The 19,906-nt window shown below is 34.5% G+C and overlaps 2 protein-coding genes across 2 annotated transcripts; both read left to right on the top strand.

Annotated features, from left to right (window-relative positions):
- The first annotated feature begins 3,865 nt into the window (after nt 1–3,865).
- LOC110937477 (gamma-soluble NSF attachment protein) lies at nt 3,866–7,934 on the top strand. Its single transcript, XM_022179900.2, has 9 exons — nt 3,866–4,018; nt 5,154–5,221; nt 5,358–5,442; nt 5,523–5,681; nt 5,965–6,102; nt 6,283–6,361; nt 6,485–6,564; nt 7,200–7,329; nt 7,586–7,934. The coding sequence occupies exons 1-9, from the start codon at nt 3,972–3,974 to the stop codon at nt 7,685–7,687; spliced, it is 888 nt and encodes a 295-aa protein (XP_022035592.1). The 5' UTR covers nt 3,866–3,971; the 3' UTR covers nt 7,688–7,934.
- A 1,382-nt stretch (nt 7,935–9,316) lies between these two features.
- On the top strand, nt 9,317–18,946 carry LOC110937478 (protein unc-13 homolog). The gene is made up of 26 exons (XM_022179901.2): nt 9,317–9,589; nt 9,682–9,857; nt 10,244–10,308; nt 10,947–11,292; nt 11,702–11,768; nt 11,973–12,120; nt 12,345–12,512; nt 12,652–12,762; nt 13,374–13,583; nt 13,758–13,859; nt 14,018–14,248; nt 14,458–14,532; nt 15,077–15,151; nt 15,311–15,496; nt 15,568–15,717; nt 15,818–15,910; nt 16,043–16,114; nt 16,246–16,363; nt 16,450–16,628; nt 16,880–16,961; nt 17,069–17,149; nt 17,226–17,332; nt 17,434–17,511; nt 17,601–17,696; nt 18,028–18,123; nt 18,570–18,946. Exons 1-26 carry the CDS (start codon nt 9,582–9,584, stop codon nt 18,729–18,731), a joined length of 3,282 nt encoding a protein of 1,093 aa, XP_022035593.1. The 5' UTR covers nt 9,317–9,581; the 3' UTR covers nt 18,732–18,946.
- Nucleotides 18,947–19,906: the final 960 nt, after the last annotated feature.

The raw sequence follows: 19,906 nt of genomic DNA on the forward strand, positions 1-19,906 counted from the left end.
ACACCTAGTAGCTCCAGCCTATTTACGAGAGGTACCTGTCAATCAGTCTTTAGAAAATACGTCAGTTTACACTGGTAAATACAATTAACTGACTCTTTTGAAAACATTTATGAAAATTGATTTAAGTGCACAAGGCACAAATCATTTATAACTTGGGATAATTATTTAAAGATAATCTTGTATACAGATTTACATGTTTGTCTTACAATTGGGGCCGGTTTGGAAGCCGGTCATAATTAACCGACTCACCACTTATAGAACCCACAAAGGAGTTATCCCCAACATATAGGTTTATATTTTTTTTAGCATTTGCATCTGTCAGGTGTATGCCTACACCCCGTGCATAGGTCATGGTCATTTTCAAATGAAATGAGCCGAGGATATCCAAGACACGGTCGTATTAACCCCCAATGTTCATGTTATCAAACAAGACAGATTAAAATGGGTTATGTAACTTTATTAATCACAATCCGATTAAATGATTTCATACCCGACCAAGTAGTATTATTATAATACCATATCCCAAGCCCGTATAAGGGAAAATAAGTTAAAAGTATTTATCTGAGCTAAATGTGAAAGGTAACTCAGCCGTATAATCCTAAAGCTTTATGATGATACCTTCTACTGGATGCTACTTAATCTGTATAGAAGGTTTAATAACCTATTAGGATGCTAACGGGTCTTGAGTTAAGTCAAAGACTTAGACCGGCTAGCTAGAAAGAAACTTTACGGTACTAAACGCTAGATTAAGCGGAGACCGAAAGAGAATGTGGTTTAGACCCGGCAAGTTTGGATACTTGTATAATATGGGTAAACTAAACACATTCTGGAATATGAGAATTTAATGATAAGGTTAATCCTGTTTCGGCTATTTTACGTAAACTAGTCACATAAACCGATCCGAACGCGTAAACGCGTAACGGGTAACCAAATGAATTATATACAGGTCTCAAATGTTATTATGCTTAAAATATGTTAATACATCAGTAGGATGCTAACATATATGCCCAAAAAGTATTTAAAACCATTTTAAGTCCCGTAAGGGCATTTTGGTCATTTTAATGATTATAAAAGAGATTTTATAACAAACTGAAGTTCTGGTCTTTTGTAATCAGTAAAAATATTTATTTTATCTCATTACATCAGTAAGATATTACATATATGTGAGGTTTACCATTTATGGCCAAACTATGCCCCGAAAGGGCATTTTGGTCATTTCACATATGCTTTTAAGGACATTTTTGGAAGTCTGAGTTCATGACTTATACCTACTGTAATAATATTAAAATTTGTATAAAAATTCAGTAGGTAACAAGTCTTAGGTGTTAAATATGGTTTAAAACCATACTATGCACCTAATTAGCATAAAATCGCTAATTGACGATAATTAAAGTGTTTTATGGAAATCTGAGATTTTGATCAGTTTTTAATGCTCAAAATAATTTATTTAATGTATGAAATACGTAGGAAAAATTTTGGCATTCAAATCATTGAGTAAACTGCCATTTTGATCCCTGTGGTTTGGTTACTTTTGTCACTTTAGTCCAAAACTCAAACTTTTTGCATCTGGGTCCCTGTGGTTTCAGTTTTATTGCCATTTTGGTCCAAAAATGAAATCAGATCATATTTGTCTTATAAAACCCTGTAATTTTGTTATTTTTCTCAAGGGCAAATCAGGTCATATTTGTCTTATAAAATATGATATTTATTTATAAAAAAGAAATGATCATTTTGCCCCTGCGGAAAATGACAAAATAGCAGGATTTTATAAGACAAATACGACCTGATTTCATTTTTGGACCAAAATGGCAGTAAAACTGAAACCACAGGGACCCAGATGCAAAAAGTTTGAGTTTTGGACTAAAGTGGCAAAAGTGACCAAACCACAGGGACCAAAATGGCAGTTTACTCCAAATCATTTGTTAAACTCATTTTATGTATGAAAAGGGTATTATCGTCATTTACCGAATTACACAAGAACTCTATGATTTAATCAGATTATAATCTGACCAAAAATCTTAAAAATCCTTAAAAATAATATCTTAATAGTAGGTAATGAGTTTTGGCTTAAAATCCAAGTTTAAACACGTCTTATGCAAGATATCGTAAATTAATTAATAAAAAGCTCTTAATTACGATATCGAGCATAACTTCTGTTTGAGACCAAGAGCTGATGTCAAATTTTCGGGACAAGCTTATATATTAGTAGCAAAGGTTTTTTGTCCTCTCACATTTCTAAAAATCTCATTTATATGTCAAAAGGGCATTTACGACATTTATAAGCATATTAACAAACAAGAGCATATAATTCAAACTACTAAGAACCAAGCAATATGACTCCAGAGGGTTATACTACTATATAATGTGGTCCTAATGGAAGCTTAAAACATGGGAGAATTAAGCTTAAATGGGCCAGAACTGAAAGTCAAAGCAAAAGTCAAGCTTTTGCGACTTTCGGTTATAAACTGACCTTAGACTGATAATTGTCGGGTTAGACCTGATTAAATATGTTCTAATACTAATTACCAAGTCATTAGAATGTTAAAATATAATTTAAAACCTTTGTTTTATTAATTTAAATCATTCTTAAAGCTTCTGTCCAGTTTGACTTTTTGACTAACTAGTTTGACCCGACAATTAACTAGTCAAACGAAATTATTAGGAGGTGCCCTTTTAAGGGTTAATCACCTACCTTAATATGGTTCCATAACCACTTTCATTTCAGTCAATGGCTGGACCATTTATGATTAAACTGAAAGTCAAAGTTTAATTACGATTTCGATTTTTAAGCTAATAAAATGGACTAAGCAGGGACTAAGGCACTTACATAAGGTCCTAGCTATCTTTTCTACACTTGATAATCCTCTTCAAAGGCCAGCTACCTCCAGAAGTGAGTATAGAAGTTGTTGTGAATGAAATGAGCACATAAATCTTCAAAATGGTGCCTATTTATACTTGAAGAACACATCCTAGGATCATCACAGGTGTTCAGGATTGATCCCTGATGATTACAAGTGTCCTAGTGGTATTCTAATACCAACAACAAGCTCCTAGTATTGATTTTGAAGAGATTAAGTCGGTTATGAACATGAACCTGCAGCTGGCAAGATTTTTCTGAGTTGGGCACTTCTACGCGGGCCGCGTAAGACTTAGCAAGAGTCTACGCGGGCCGCGACGACCTGTAGATCAGGTTAAAACATTTTACAACTTGGCAGATTCAATCCCTGGCCATTTAAAACCTTATACAACCTCATTTTTGACATATAAGGCCCTTGTAGTTAGTTTGTAGAGGCTCAAGGAAGTATACTCAAACTTCGTTAGGCCCGGTTTCATTAAATATAACCATAAACACAAGTTTCATCACTTTGACACTTTTCACCCAAAGTCTTGAAAACTTGCTTAACGATCTCGAAACCTCAGGAAATTTATACCACTTATTCTTGAGAGTATATTTGAATATTTCGAAGCCTCGGGTTCGTTAAAAGGTCACTCAGAGGTAAGAATTAACATGTTGACACGTTTAACCCCTGTACTTTTATAATCTTCCGATTATTTTCACAAACGGCTTCTTATATCCAATTAATCACTCGTTTAAGAATATATTCTCCGAGTATGGTCATTCAGAGGCACAAGTTTGGCATGTTGACACTTTTAGTCCCTTCGCATACATATTTTCACCGTTTGTCAACTTTAGTTCTTCAAACTAAATCTTTCACCCATATTTAGAGTTTAGGACACGTGTCTTTACATAATTAGACACGTTTTTACGTGGTGTTACATGGACTAATCTACTCGACGTTTTGCAATATACCCGCGCCTGTTACTAGTTTGATCTTATTCCCATAAAAACCGGTTCAGAAAAAGAAAAACAGCCAAACCGGCCGTTATAATGGGCTTTATTTGGACCGGACCAAGCTTACACGAGAACACAGAAGATCCGAAATTTCAGAAGACAGTAAAGGAGATCATCCATGGCTGCTGCCGATCCCGAAAAGCTCATCGCCAAAGCCGATAAACTGTCAGTTTACACTCTTCACAATCCCTTACGATCTGTTTATTTCATACTCATGTTGTTTGTGATTGAATTTGCAATGATTTAAGTAGGTTTAATGAATTAACATATAATCTCAACCAGTTAGGGTTTATTCGTTCGTTTTCTGTGACGATTTGACTAGAATGATATGAACACGAGGACGTTACATGTTAATCTGTACCAGCAGCAGCTTGAATTAGGTTATATTTGTAGATGCAGATCACTAGATAAGTTCTAGCACTGGAATTTTGGAGTTAAAACCTAATGTTATTTGGCTCATACGCATTATTTCAGTTTATTAGGTTATACTTTAAAAGATATTTGGTCAGATAGAGAATAAGTGATATGTTTCTGTTTTCACAAATTTATTTAAGCTAGGTGAGAATAGAAACCTTTTCTCATCGTGTTGGATATGACGGTCAGGTGTTACATGATTTACGGTACATCATGCTTCTATTGGATCACCTGATAAATGTTGATTCGTTTTGGATCAAAAGGTTCACGTTAATTTTGACGTGTTGAGATGGTTCAAGGTTGTTAAAAATGAAGGCATTTGTTAAGTAGTTACATTGATTTGCATATATAGTGGAAGACGGCAGTCCTAGTGAAATATGGATTATGGAGTACCTTATTCTGAACAAGCTTCTAGAAAATGATATATGAACTGCTTCCATAGATACAGATAGAAGTCTAGGTGAAAGATAGTTCAATTTGTAAACAAGGTTAGTCATAAGGGTATTGTTTATATACAGATCTAAATTTAAAATTTGCAACAACCTTTTCGATTAATCGTGGGACAAGGTATTTTTTAATCAGGAATAATAGATGCTAAGGTCTGTTACATGGCAGAATACACATACATTTGCTTTTCTTCATGACCTCTGAATTGATATTAGTTTTGTATGATGCTGTAGATTGTATGTGATTTACACTGTAGGTAATAAGTATTTGAAGTCAGTAAGTCAGTATCTTAATGCAGGATTTCTGATTGCATTATAGGCTTTATTTGTACTTTCTACTGAATATTACATAAGAAAAAAAGTGCTTCTTAGTTATATTATCTTCTTGTTTATAGTTGCCTACTTGCCTGTTTTAATTTCTTTCTCTCACACTGCAACAGAACAAAACTCACTTTAACACGATGGAGCGCGGACTGGAAGAATGCAACTCAATATTATGAGCAGGCAGGTAAATAATTTTGTAGGATTAACATTTAGCCTTTATAAATTGTTGCAGCTTACGTTTTGGATAAAAGCAGCTATAAGTTTAAGAGGTTGTTACTTGTTAGTCTAACGAGGATGAAATCATGTATTACTCTTGGCAGCTACTGCTTTTAGGTTTGCCAAAAAACATGAGAAAGCAAAAGTAGCATTTGAGAAAGCTTCAAAAGGACAAGAAATGCTCGCCTCATATCCTTTTTAAACTGATCATGTCTTCCTGTTAGAAAATCATTTGTCTTTACAACTGTTTAGACTTGACAAAAAGTCAAACCATGGGATGCTGCTAAGCATATGGAGTCTGCTGCTGCGTTAGCTGTTGAATTAGGCATCTGGAGTGAAGTTGCTGACTTTTACAGAAGGGCGTCTGAGCTTTACAATGAATGCGGCAGGTCACAACCTGCGTCTGATGCGCTTGCAAAAGGTGCCCGGTAGGCATTTATCTTCCCCTGCTAACTGTAAATAAAACACTTTATATCACACTTGAACTCGTTTTGAACATCTTGCAGCATAAGATGTGATATTATTTAGTTTAGTCAATTGTAACAATCCTTTTCTGGGTCAAAGAATTTATGAATGTATACTGTAAATCAAATGTGATTTTCCCTGCTAACTGTAAATAAAACGCTTTATATCACACTTGAATTCGTTTTGAATATCTTGCAGCATAAGATGTGATATTATATTATATTATATAACAATTTTATTTTACAGTGCTCTGGAAGATGCTAAGCCTGAGGATGCCATTGCAATGTATACTGATGCTTGCTCACTACTTGAGGAGGATGGCAAGGAAAATATGGCATTTGATTTATATCGCGCCATTACTAATGTTTACATAAAACTTGAAAAGTATGGATCTTTTTCTCTTACTAATGTTTATTTTACTAATGTTTAAATTAAATATCAGTGTCATTTAATTATGTGATTGACTGATTGTTGATAAATCTGGTGGCAATCTTAGACTTTGCATTACGAAGCTTTCTTTTTAGATTTCGTGTTTCATACCAAATGTTGTTATTTTGCTTCAAGGTACACGGATGCTGCAAGTTTTCTTTTGAGATGGGCTGTAGCAGCTAATAAATGCAATGCTCTCCATAGCCAATGCAAGGTGCATTAGTTTTTCTTTCTTAAGTTTCATGCTTTTGGGCTCTGTTTTTCTACTCTTTTGTAGTTAATTTTTTTTCCATGTCTGCTTTGCAAGTAATAATAAATCATGTTTTTTTTAATGCAGGCTTATCTTAGTGCAATTATTGTATACCTTTCTGCTCATGATTTCAAGCAAGCAGAACAGTGCTATAACGACTGTTGTCAGTAAGTTGACTTTTTTTTTTACTCCATGGTTTTGTAAGTTGTAACTCACTAACTTGGTAAAACTATAGTTTTTGTCCCTTTCATAAAGAAATTTTACGAGTATCTAGGGTTCCAAAAGTAGGACTGAAACAAGTTTGGTTTCAGAATAAGAGATGCCGAATAGTTCTAACTTTTAATCAATATTGGATACAAAATATAATCCTATGTGGTAGGAAAAATTTTAAGTTTCCTGATAATAATAGAGTTAAGATGCAGATTTTTCTTCTATGACAATTACCTGATACAACTTCAAACAAACAAATATTGTATAATTAATGGGAAATAGTTACACTTTTTGTCATGTATAATGGGATTAGTGTTGTAGGAATCGAGTATCAATGGGGATGAGACAATAGTAAATTCGTAATCAAGGTTGATGCCTCAGTTTTCTCTTATAGTTTTTTGATGTGATGCTTTGAAACAACTTCCTTATTAATGCTATGTGAGTATGTGCTTATTGACTGCTCTTAAACATTCCCAAACACCCTCACAGTAGGAATTTTAAATGATGCATTAATTATGTTAGTAAATTTCATGCTCGAAACCGAACCCTTGTTGTATTGAAAATTAGGTAAATTTTGGCTTCTGTTTTGCAGGATTGATACGTTTCTGAGTAGTGACCAGAGTCATTGTGCCAGTAAGCTTCTTTCTGCATACAGAGAGGCTGATGTTGAAGAAATCAAACGTGTAGCTAAATCCAGTACTGTATCCAATCTCGATCATATGGTAAACCCTTAACCGGTGTTAACTTTTTTTTAAACATTTTATGTGGTTTTAGGCATTTAATTGATAATGAGTTAGTTGGTAATCCAAGATTACAAATACGCCCAAATAGTGACGTTGCAAGTTACATGGGATCGTAGTTGTAACAAATTGTTTTGGTATACGTGTTGGAATTTATTAAATTGAAATTGGTAGGATTTTTGAGTATGGTATTAGAAATGTAGAAATGTCAAGTTTACTTGATATAACAATGTTGCAGATCATCAGACTTGCAAGGAAGCTGCCTACTGGTGAGCTGGTTGCAATGGAAGTTAATTCACTGGAGAATGGAGAGGCCCTTGATGAAGATGACCTAACATAGTCATAAACATAATACATATATATGCATATATATCCATATATGTATATACATAACAAAATATGTGTGTGTGTGTGTGTGAAAATGGTGGAACTATATATTTGATTGATTATGTGGCATATTATTATTTGCATGATGCGTTATATTGTTATTCTACATATTATGCATTTGAAAGGCTCAATGGACTTGAAAGTTGTACTCTTTGATATAACAGATTGGTAACTCTTTGTAATAACTTCTTGGTAGCTCACTTGTTCTTTCTTCTTTGTTTAAAAATTGTCAAGACTTCGTTAGGGTTAAAGTCGAAGAGTTCGGTTTTATGGTCCCAGGCCTTGAGTGGCGATGTATGGGTGTGGACGTGTGTAAAAGGTCAAAACGACTTTTAAACACGTCACTTTAGTACGTGTTGAGAATGGTAGGAGTAGGTTGAGCTAAGTCCAAGTGTTCATTTAATAATACAAGGGATAGGCTAAATATATTGGAGGTAGCTGTTCATTTAATAATACAAACTATACCCCCTTGGAGAGGAGGTAACTCACTAGGTAGAGACACTTATCTTCTAAAGGGGATGTGATGTCTAGATTCAAACGTGAGCAGGAGGAGTATTTAAGTATAACTAGTGTAAAGTTTAATAGGAGTAAGAGGAGTATTTAAGTATAACAAGTGTTCATTTGATATTAGATGGGTTTAAATTGTTTAGCCTTTTTTCAACTAATATTAATTTAATCTGAAATAGATTGCGTTGACGCCAACCTAATTTTTTTCATAATCGAAAACTCCAAACGAAAGTATATACTCATAAAAAGGAAAATTTTATGTTACAAATGTCTTTTAATTAAATCATAAACAAATCATATTGTCCGCTATTAAAATAAATTTTATTGAAAACGAAGTTATATTCAAAATAATTTTATTTTCTCTTTATAATTTATATCAAGTATCGTTACCGTACCGATATTCATCTTTATGGTTTCTAGTTTCGATTTCATTTATTGTTAAATTTAAGTTTTCACTACAGCCAGTGTACATTGATTTTTTTGGAAAAATCTTAGGGTGGCCGGGGTGTAACCCGTTAGTACCCTCTCAACATCCAATTAGAAGTGTACACCTCGTCTGGTCTGAATTGAACCCGTGAAACCCACGTCCATTGGCGGCTGGGTTTCCGAAGCTTGCACCATCTTCCCTCACAAACACACACGAGCTTTCTTCGGTGACTAGTCAAGGAATTCCTTACTTGAATTTGGTACCCAATTGGATTGGGGTTACCGACTATGTCCTACCTACCCTTATTACACAATTACTTTTAATTTATTTTTTTGTCTACCATTTGGATCGATTCCTACAAGGGATTTTTGCCATATTTATTTGGTTTTCTCCTGAATTGGTATATAGATATTATGCCTAGTGGGGATGAATATAATTGGATGATTCCACCGATGACACGATTAATACTCCATTGGTTCGTCAGTAATCCAAATTTGTCGTTAAAAAAAAAAAACTAAGCGCTATACACAATTTGATCTACAGCCTACAACAACTTGTAACACCTTTTTTTTCTTGAAATTTATAAGTTTTCGTGTTACTTTTACCTTTTTTATATATATAAAAAAAGCACTGTTAATATCTTCATGCGTAATGTCACTGTTCACAAATACCTTCTTCTCTCACACACAAAAACACACACACTTGCTCGGTCCAATCTACTCATCATCAGTCATCGCAAGTAACCGAGAGATCCAAACACTTCGAATACGTCTCCCTGCATCCAGATTCACACTTCTCGCATTCAACTTTCAACTGCCGCAGATCTCGCATCCTCAATTTCAACTTCTTCATTCATCTCATTCAAAATCATCTTCTACACAATTGAAGCGGTTATCCAGCTTTTGAATCCGTCATGGAAGAGTATGTGTAGTTCTAAATCCAATTCAACAACAATAATGTTAGTTTAATAACGTTTCTAGATGTACTGATATGTATGGATTTGTTTGTGACAGGGAAAACGAAGTGGAACTTTTGCAGAGGTACCGAAGAGATAGGCGGATACTTCTTAATTACTTGTTGTCTGGTAGTTTGATTAAGAAAGTTGTAATGCCACCTGGTGCTGTTTCATTGGATGATGTGGATCTAGATCAAGTTAGTGTTGATTATGTTCTCAATTCCGTGAAGAAAGGTTAGTGGTTTTGTTATTGTTTTGTACAGCTGCATTTTGACCTTGAATTTGTTAAGACTTGTTACTTTTGAATGAGGTTATGTTAAGCACTAGGGTTAGGAATTAGGATTATGTTGTAAGATGATAAAATAGCGAATTGATTAGTACTATACAAATGCAAACCCTAGATGCCTAATATCTGATATCCAGTAGATGTTAGTTTGCAGCAAAATGTATTATGACTATGTGTATGAGTGTATGGGGGGTGAGAAGAATTAGGTATGATATGAAAACAAAATACAGCTATTTGAAACAGATGTGATATTTAGGGTTTGGCTGTTTGGTTTCATTTTGGTTAACTTAAGATCGATGTTTTTACTAGGTGCTGAAGTTGAATTGTAATGCAGGTGACGAGCTTGAACTTTCGGAAGCTATTAGAGATTATCATGATAGTACTGGATTGCCTCATATGGTAAGTTGAACTAGCTAGTATTGAATGTCGAAACTATATGAGATATTTTGTGTTACTTATATGTGATGGTGAAAGTAGTGTTGTCAGGAGTGGCTATGGAAATGTGGTAATTGAGTATTTCATGTCACTATATAATATATAATTTAGATTTTCATCTCTTTTTGGTGAACCGAGACAGACAGAAACTCTATCTATTTAGATTGAAACATTTTGTAGGCGACCTGCCACATATTGCTCTTTTTTTAATGATGCTGGCCAAAAGTATATAGTCTTTGTGCCCTGGGTAGAAACAATAATTGACCCTACATGCATATAGTTTGAAGCTTTTAATTATTATACGACATTCAAATCAACCTTGCAATACATAATCTTTTGATGGATATACATCATGATGCCTCCTAAATTTTAATCGGTGTAAATACGTGGACCATTATCCATTTCACAAAGTGGCTTGTAATTTTTCAACAACAAAGGTTGCTATAAATGGAGGGCATTCCAATTTGGTAATTGTTGCAATGTTGTTGGAATGAAAGTGATACATTACTGCGGCACTTGTTACTATTAATGCTGAACCTGCATCATCTTTCTTGTGGTTTATTATATAATTATTATTTCCTTTTTTTTTCATCACAATGAAGAATGCAGAATCTGAAGGTGAGTTTTTTTTGGCTACCAATCCTGAATCATCAGGGTCGCCTCCAAGGAGGGCTCCACCAGCTGTTCCTTTTGTGGTACCATCACCCATTATGCCAGACATAACCTCATCAAATCCATTTGATGCAAATGAAGAGGATGAACCTGCACCTGCTATGATATCAAAATCACAATCCATTAACTCAGGGCAAGATCGTAATTTAACCGTTGATGACATTGATGATTTTGAGGATGAAGATGATTTAGAGGAACTTGCTAGTCGTAGGTATTCACGGAGAACATTAAATGATACTGCTGATCTGGTTGTGGGTTTGCCTTCATTCGCAACAGGTAAACACAGATGTGGAGAAGCTTTGTCAGATAAAAAGATTCTTTTTTATGTTCAGTTAATGTGAATTTTGTTTTCATGGTGTAGAGTCACAACACTGTTATTGTGTTTTTGATCAATTATGTTAAAGCTGCACTGACAACACGCAAAATTAGTGTCAGCTTCAAATGGTTTTCTTTGAGTAAATTTTTGGGACATATGATTTTTAAGTCGGTTCAGAAGGAGATTTATGGAATTGAAATGTGCTAAGAGCTCCAAAGATTACTCTGTATAAATACATATAATAAGTCCATTGAAATTGGATTTTTTTCACAGTATAATTTGAAATGGAATGGAATGGAATACCAGAGGTTTAATCATTATCTGAAGTTTCTATTTCATAGTATAATTTAAGTTTGGTCTTTTATTCAGGTGTAAACGATGATGACCTCCGTGAAACGGCTTATGAAATTCTGTTGGCTGCTGCTGGGGCTTCAGGGTATTCATTTTTTTCCTTAATCTTTCTTGGCTTGAACTTTATATATATGTGTAAATCTGTTTGTATATGCATATATCTACCTATCTATATACACACACACACAATTTTAATGTTGTATTCGTGGTCATTTTGCTGTGCTTGGTTCTTTTACAACCCTAGTGCTGCCAGTATCTTTTGACTGTAATGAAATTGTTGTTCAAACAGGGGCCTTATAGTGCCATCAAAGGAAAAGAAAAAAGAAAAGAAATCCAGACTGTTGAAGAAGCTTGGACGGAGTAAGAGTGAACAGGTTACAACCCAACAGTCAACTGGTTTGACTGGCTTGCTGGAGACAATGCGCGTCCAGATGGAGGTACAGTGTGAACGAAGGCGTGCCAGATCTTTTATAACTATAATTTGCTTGAGTTGACTATGCTATGCCTCCAAATAGGAAAAAATATATGCACACTTATCAAGTAAAAATGGCTCTCTTACATATTTATAAAAAAAGGACATTCAGTACAAACAAGTATATGAAGTAGTATGGTTTGTGCTTAGACATTTGTATAATAATAATGATGATTGTTGTAACCACAGATTTCTGAGGCAATGGACATCAGAACAAGACAAGGGCTACTGAATGCAATGGCTGGCAAAGTGGGAAAAAGAATGGATGCTCTTTTGATTCCTTTGGAGTTATTATCTTGTATTTCTCGAACTGAATTTTCTGACAAGAAAGCTTATATTAGGTGGCAAAAAAGACAAGCAAGTCCCTTCTCTCTCCTTGAATTCTCTTTCGTCAATTGCGCATATCGTTTCATTGCTTTATCTTATTGTGGTATAAGTAGACCTAAGACTTTACTTGATATTCGTGTAACATGTTTCCATTATTGTGTTAGTTCAGTTGAATATGCTCGAGGAAGGGCTTGTGAATCACCCAGTTGTGGGATTCGGGGAATCTGGGCGCAAAGCAAGTGAAATGAGGGTTCTTTTGGCAAGAATTGAAGAATCTGAGGTCAGTATTTTCTTGTTGATGACTTGATGGTTTAAGGGTTAAAACCTTTTGAAATTATCTATAATAGTTCTTATCTTTTTGTTTTTTTGTTCATAATATATCAAGGTACTTTCACGTGTGTCCCGTTTTAGTCACTGTACTCCTTTTTGCACATTTAAGTAATTAAAATGGCATCTTGTTCCGTTTGGTTCGTTATGCGGACTTGCTGAGTTTTTGTCCTATTTGGGCATCACTAAATATCCTTTTAATGTCCCATACAAGACAAAAACCCATCTTTCAATGACCCAATAGAGCAAAAACAAAATACAATGACTAAAATAGTACCAAAGTGCAAATCTGTTGATATCTTATGCAGTTATGCTAAAACCCCTATTCGGCTATGAGTTGAAGGAGGTTCTATTATGTTTATTCCAATATATGGGCTTAAAGTTCTTGAACGTATAGCTGATAGAGCCAAATATATTGTGTACAGTCACTTGTGGAAACGATGTAGTTCTGGGAACAAAAAAAAAGTTGCATTATGAAGCAACATAAAGCCAACGCTGTTTAAGGCTTACATGCCATTATACTATTCTATGCTTGTTGATTATTTTAAAATTGTCCTATCTCAGTCATTTGCACCATCTGTGGGTGAACTTCAACGCATAGAATGTTTGAGATCTCTGAGGGACATTGCTATACCACTTGCAGAGAGGCCAGCTCGCGGTGACTTAACGGGTGAAGTTTGTCACTGGGCAGACGGCTATCATTTAAATGTCAGATTATATGAAAAACTCCTTCTTAGCATTTTTGATGTTCTCGATGAAGGAAAACTAACAGAGGTTCGCATATTTAACGTTAAACATTTGGTATTATGTTTATATTCTATTAGTGTCATACAAAATCCAACATCTTTGGAAGCCTAACCACCTTTAAATTAGAAAAGTCAGCAGATTTTATGGTAGTATATGATGACGATCCATAAAATCAGATAATTTTCTATGCTTTGCATGCAGGAAGTTGAAGAAATACTTGAGCTTTTAAAGTCAACATGGCGTATTTTGGGAATTACGGAAACCATTCACCACACCTGCTACGCATGGGTGCTCTTCCGTCAGGTATCAAAAACTCTTTATACGTAGGCAAGCTTGTTTGAATTGATGCATGTATATCACTCTTGATAACAACTACATACAGTTGTTTTTCTACCGACTCGTATCTCCTTGTTATTGGAATTACATGAAGTGCTTATCACGAATGAGCTGTTGTTATGCAGTTTGTTATGACTAGGGAGCATGCACTTCTTAGGCTTGCCATTGAACAGTTAAATAAAGTACCCTTGAAGGAAGAACGGGGCCCACAAGAGAGAATGCACTTAAAAAGCTTGTATTGCAAAGTTGAGACTGAAGAGGGCTCTCAGGAGCTAACCTTTTTACAGTCCTTTTTAATGCCTATTCAGAAATGGGCTGACAAGCAACTTGCAGATTACCACTTGAACTTTTCTGAGGTTTATTTTTCTATCATTTTGTTTTCAGAAATTCAGGCTGAATAATGTCTAATTGATACCATTGTTTGGATGTCTGTGTTTGTTGCTGTATAACATCCAATTTTAGCTTGACATCAAGCAAAAAAAACCCGCTAGCCTGACTTGATGCTTTTGACTATATTAGCATTAAATTTTGATGCCGACTCAGATCTTTCTCCCATACCTTATAGGCATTGGCAATGATGGAGAATGTAGTATCGCTTTCAATGGTAGCAAGGAGACTTCTTCAGGAAGAACCTGGATCGGTGAGTAACAGGCCATTCTACCTTAACTCTGTGTGTGTGTGTGTGTAGGGGGGGTTATCTTGAGAACGCTAAATATTGCGAGAACCGTGAGAACGAATGAAAACACCAATCAATTTTTTAATACAAACCTCATTATAATTAAAATACAACATTGAAATAAATTACTCTTTAATAAATTTTTTACACATGTGTAAATACAACAAATTTACACATGTGTAAATGGCAAACTTACACGTGTAAATATTTTTTATTTACGAATACATGTTCTTTAAACGTGTAAATTTAATTTCTAATATTGTATACGAATAATAATGATAAGTGTAAAAAAATTTGAATTTTGACCAAGTTCTCATGGTTTTCGCAATATTTAACGTTCTCAAGATAACCCTCCCCTATATATGTGTTTATACAGGCGCACACACACAATGGAATCATTTTTCTCATAATGCAAAGAAAACAACCAAGTTCCTTCGCCTGACATGCTGTTCTTACTCACTGCTTGTACCTAATTAAAGTTCACTTTCGGTTTTCATTTGTTTTTCAGGCAATGCAACATGTGACAGATGGAGATAAGATTGAGTCCTATGTCTCATCATCCATCAAAAGTGCATTTTTAAGGGTAAGCGGTATTCCATATGAACATGGTGAATTGGAAACTGGAGTTTTTTTTTTTTTTATCACTTATTATACTTCAGTTGACTGGATGTGTCAGTTTTGTAAAAAAAGTTTAAATATATTGTTCAAATATATTAAACTACTGCCTCTTTTTCTATTTCAGACATTGCAGGATGTTGAGACCATGTCCAACGCAACAGACGAACATCCACTTGCACTATTAGGAGAAGAAACCAAGAAACTTTTAAAAAAAGACGCAACTGTATTTATTCCAGTATTATCTCAATGGCATTCACAAGCTGTCGTTGTTTCAGCGTCTCTTCTTCACAAGCTTTATGGAAGCAAGTTGGTAAGCTCATCGCTCATCAACTGGTTGCTTATCTTTTTCTTCAGTATCTCACATATTTGTTAAATATGCAGAAGCCCTTCCTTAACAGCGTTGAGCAACTTACAGAGGATGTCGTTTTGGTATTTCCCGCTGCTGATAGTTTTGAGGAATATGTTATGGAACTTATCGCATCTTCGAGTGGACAGTCAGAAGTGTCCTTGAAAAAACTTTCTCCGTATAAGGTACAGTTTTCCGTATTTATGTATGTACCAGTGTGCTTGTCTCAGAATTAATATAGCATTATAAGTATATTATTTTCAACTGTTCTTTTTCTTGTAACAGATCGAAACAATATCTGGAACCCTAGTGTTGCGGTGGGTCAACGCGCAACTAAGTAGAATTATGGGTTGGGTTGAGCGAGCCATTCAACAGGAGGTAACATAATAAATGATTTCTGGTCCAGTACGTCTTTCTGAATTTTGTTCACAAAAGTTTGATTTCAGCTGGCATCTCAAATATTTAGGTCATAATATGTCACTTGGCTAATGATTTTAAATAAATTTTCAGCGATGGGAACCTGTTTCAATGCAGCAACGGCATGGAAGTTCAATTGTTGAAGTTTATCGCATTGTGGAAGAGGTCCCTAGTAATTTAATAATTCATAATTTACTTTTCTTCTTTTTTGGTCCTTTTTATATTTTGTTTGAGCATCTATTTCCATATCTATTCACTATAATACGTAAATAACATGTATTTCTATGTTCTTTCAGACTATTGATCAGTTTTTCGCTCTCAAAATTCCAATGAGGTCCGGAGAAATGAATAGCCTGTTCCGAGGCATTGATAATGCATTTCAAGTATATGCAAAACATGTTGTTGATAGCCTGGGTATGTATATTAAGTTTTTTTTCAAATATATTGGCTATGTACAACATAGAATATATAAATAATAGTGAACTTGAATGACCATGCAGCTAGCAAGGAAGATATTATTCCACCTGTGCCAATTTTAACGAGATACAGAAGAGAGAGTGGAATCAAAGCTTTTGTTAAGAAAGAGTTAAATGACCCAAGGCTGCCTGATATGAGAAAGTCAAGAGACATTAATATTTTGACAACACCTACACTGTGTGTGCAATTAAACACCCTTTATGTGAGTGGCTATTTTATTTATATTTAAAATTTGGCAATATTATTGTTTAATTTTATGAGAATGTACTAGAATTTCAACTTATTCTTCTGACGACAAGAAATTTATATTATATTTAGTTTTCTGAATAATTTAAGTAAATCTTTTGTAATTTCAAGAAATTAATGGAATTGCATTTGTGCGACGAATTTAGCTCCTTTAATAACTAGCTAAGTTTTGTCATGTTATTAAAATTGACTAATTTATTTTTGTAGTACGGAATCAGTCATCTTAACAAGCTGGAAGACAGCATATGGGAACGCTGGACAAAGAAGACAAAACATGGAAAATCCAATAGTATATCTTCTAGACCATTACATATAGTCTCAAAATCTTATCGTTTATTCTGAAAGAAACATTTATTATGATGTTTATCGCATCTAAATGAAATATTCATCTTACAGATGAGACCTCAAAAAAAGAAAGCTTTGATGGAAGTAGGAAAGACATTAATGCAGCCATTGACCGGATTTGTGAGTTCACCGGTGAGGCATATTTTTTAACTTCATAATGGTTAAAATAGATTTGAGATCTGATTTTAATTTTCATAATGTTCTACAGGAACTAAGATAATATTTTGGGATCTAAGAGAACCATTCATTGAAAACCTATATAGACCTAGTGTTTCTGAATCCAGATTGGAAACACTCATTGAGCCACTTGATGCGGTATGTTTGTACAACTTTTTTGATTTTTCAATAAAACTCAAATGTGAATTTTGTTTTTTTAATAATGTGAGATACAAGTAATATTTGATCAACCACTACAGGAATTAAATCAACTATGTGATGTCATTGTGGAACCACTTCGAGATCGAATTGTAACAAGTCTCCTTCAAGCATCACTGGTCTGATTCTTATTTCTTCTTTCTTCAAATGCTTAACTGTTTTTTATTTTTTTACTTTTCGTATAAGAATTTTTGTTGTTGTTTTGCAGGACGGTCTAATTAGAGTGTTATTAGATGGAGGTCCATCACGGTTGTTCATTCCTTCTGATGCTAAATCATTGGAAGAAGATTTGGAGGTTCTAAAGGTATGTTAAAAAACCTAAAGAAACAATTATTTCTTATAATACATAGTTCTGGGACTGTTGCAGTATGTATGCGTGTGTATGTGCGTGTGTGTGTGTGTATGAAACACCTGAAGAATGTCATTTATAATGTTTTTGTTTAGATATGGTGCCCATCATCCCGTAAAACCACCAACATCATTGCACTGGAGTATGTGCAACATGATATAAATATTTAAATGTCGACATAAATCATATGATTATTATATTGACATCGTAATTTATATAATTAGAATGAATGCATCCAAACATATTTTTTCTGATTACAGACATTCTTTTGCTTGATTTTTGTCAGGAATTTTTCATATCTGGTGGAGATGGACTTCCTCGTGGAGTTGTTGAAAATCAAGTTGCACGTGTTCGACAAGTTATAAAGCTGCAGGGTTATGAGGTTAGTTTTTCGAAAATTTATAAAAGGGGCCATTCCATATATGCCCCTAAATCACGTAATATTGTATTTACCCAACCAAAAAATGGATATCAGATATACCTTTTATATTTACCTATTTCAGTAAATATAATATGTAATATGACCATTATAACCGTCTCTTTCTCCCTAGACCCCAAACTTGTATACTATTGTGCAAGTTTTAAGGGAAGGGTATATATATCATAAATTTAAAAACAGGTATATTTAATACTGTGATTTTTTTGGTAAACATGATATTATACCTAGTTTTGAGGGGATATCTAAAAGCTTCACAGGCCATATATATAAATATGGTTGGGGTGGAAAATGGGCGGGTCACGTGTGTTGAGTAACAGGTCAATTGGTGAAACCACATTATTTTAAGCCAACATGCACATGTTTATGCACTAATGGTTGACCAAATGCAGACACGGGAGCTTATAGACGACCTAAAATCTGCAAGTGCTTCGGACCGAAGCAAGTTGGGTGCTGATACGAAAACACTTTTGAGAATATTGTGTCACAGGTGTGATTCTGAGGCATCTCAATTCCTAAAGAAACAATACAAGATCCCTAAATCTGCTACTTAGGGGTTTCAATACCTGTGGAGTGCTTTCATCATCATCTGTTTATTATGTTGTTTTTTATGATTTTTGGTTAGAGGAAAACAAATAGCTCATGGAGTAATTATACAACCAAAAAACTTGGCTTTTGATCTATTTCAAAAACATTTGTATTGTAAACTTGGAAGATGATTGATGTTTTGTATCTACGAGTTCGGGTCAAAGCTGCTAGTATTTTAGTATATGTTGAAACAGGCTGGGATGAGGCCGAGTTGGGTCAGACTTGTTGAAACAGGCTGGATCAATATGCGTCTTGTAACTAGACAAAAGATCAAATACAATTACCCTCATCATACAAAACATACGAATAGGGTGAAAAAGAAAAAAAACGCGGTGGTATTTTCGTAATTATTTACTTGTAGAGTAATTATCAAAATTACCCTACAAATGATCTTGTAGGGTAATTTTGTAAAATGTTCTTGTAGGATAATTTTGATCTTGTAGGGTAATCTTGTAAAATGTTCTGGTAGGGTAATTTTGATACGCTTGTAGAGTAATTATGATACTCTATAAAATTACCCTACAAGATCAAAATTATCTTACAAGATCATTTGTAGAGTAATTATGATACTCTACAAAATTACTTACAAGATCAAAATTACCCTACAAGAACATTTTACAAAATTATCCTACAAGATCATTTGTAGGGTAATTTTGATAATTACCATACAAGCAAATAATTACGAAAATGCCACTGCGGTTTTTTTTTTTTTGCTTTTTCACGCCTTTCGTACGTTTTGTACGATAAGGCTGTTTGTACGAGAACTTAACTCTAAAAACTAATCCTGATAAAAAAAAGTCATGGCGTGCAAACTTGAAATGATTTGTGGTGGAAAACACTATAGTTTCATGTTGTTTATGCGTAACATCCCATGTTGGTTGTGAAGGGGAATAAAAGCTTCCTTATATGGGGCTTGATACCTTCACCATTATGACGCATTTTAAATCCGTGAGGCTATGGTGGTTCGTCCGGCCATAGCGGACAATATCATGATGCGGTCACGCTGGGCTGTTACAGATGGTATCAGAGCCAGGGACCAGACTGGTGTGCCAGCGAGGACGTCGGGGAATGAAGGCTTCCTTATAAGGGGTTTGATACCTTCACCATCATGACGCGTTTTAAATCCGTGAGACCATGGTGG

The sequence above is a fragment of the Helianthus annuus genome, chromosome 4 (assembly GCF_002127325.2).
Source record: "Helianthus annuus cultivar XRQ/B chromosome 4, HanXRQr2.0-SUNRISE, whole genome shotgun sequence".
Taxonomy (NCBI): Eukaryota; Viridiplantae; Streptophyta; class Magnoliopsida; order Asterales; family Asteraceae; genus Helianthus; species Helianthus annuus.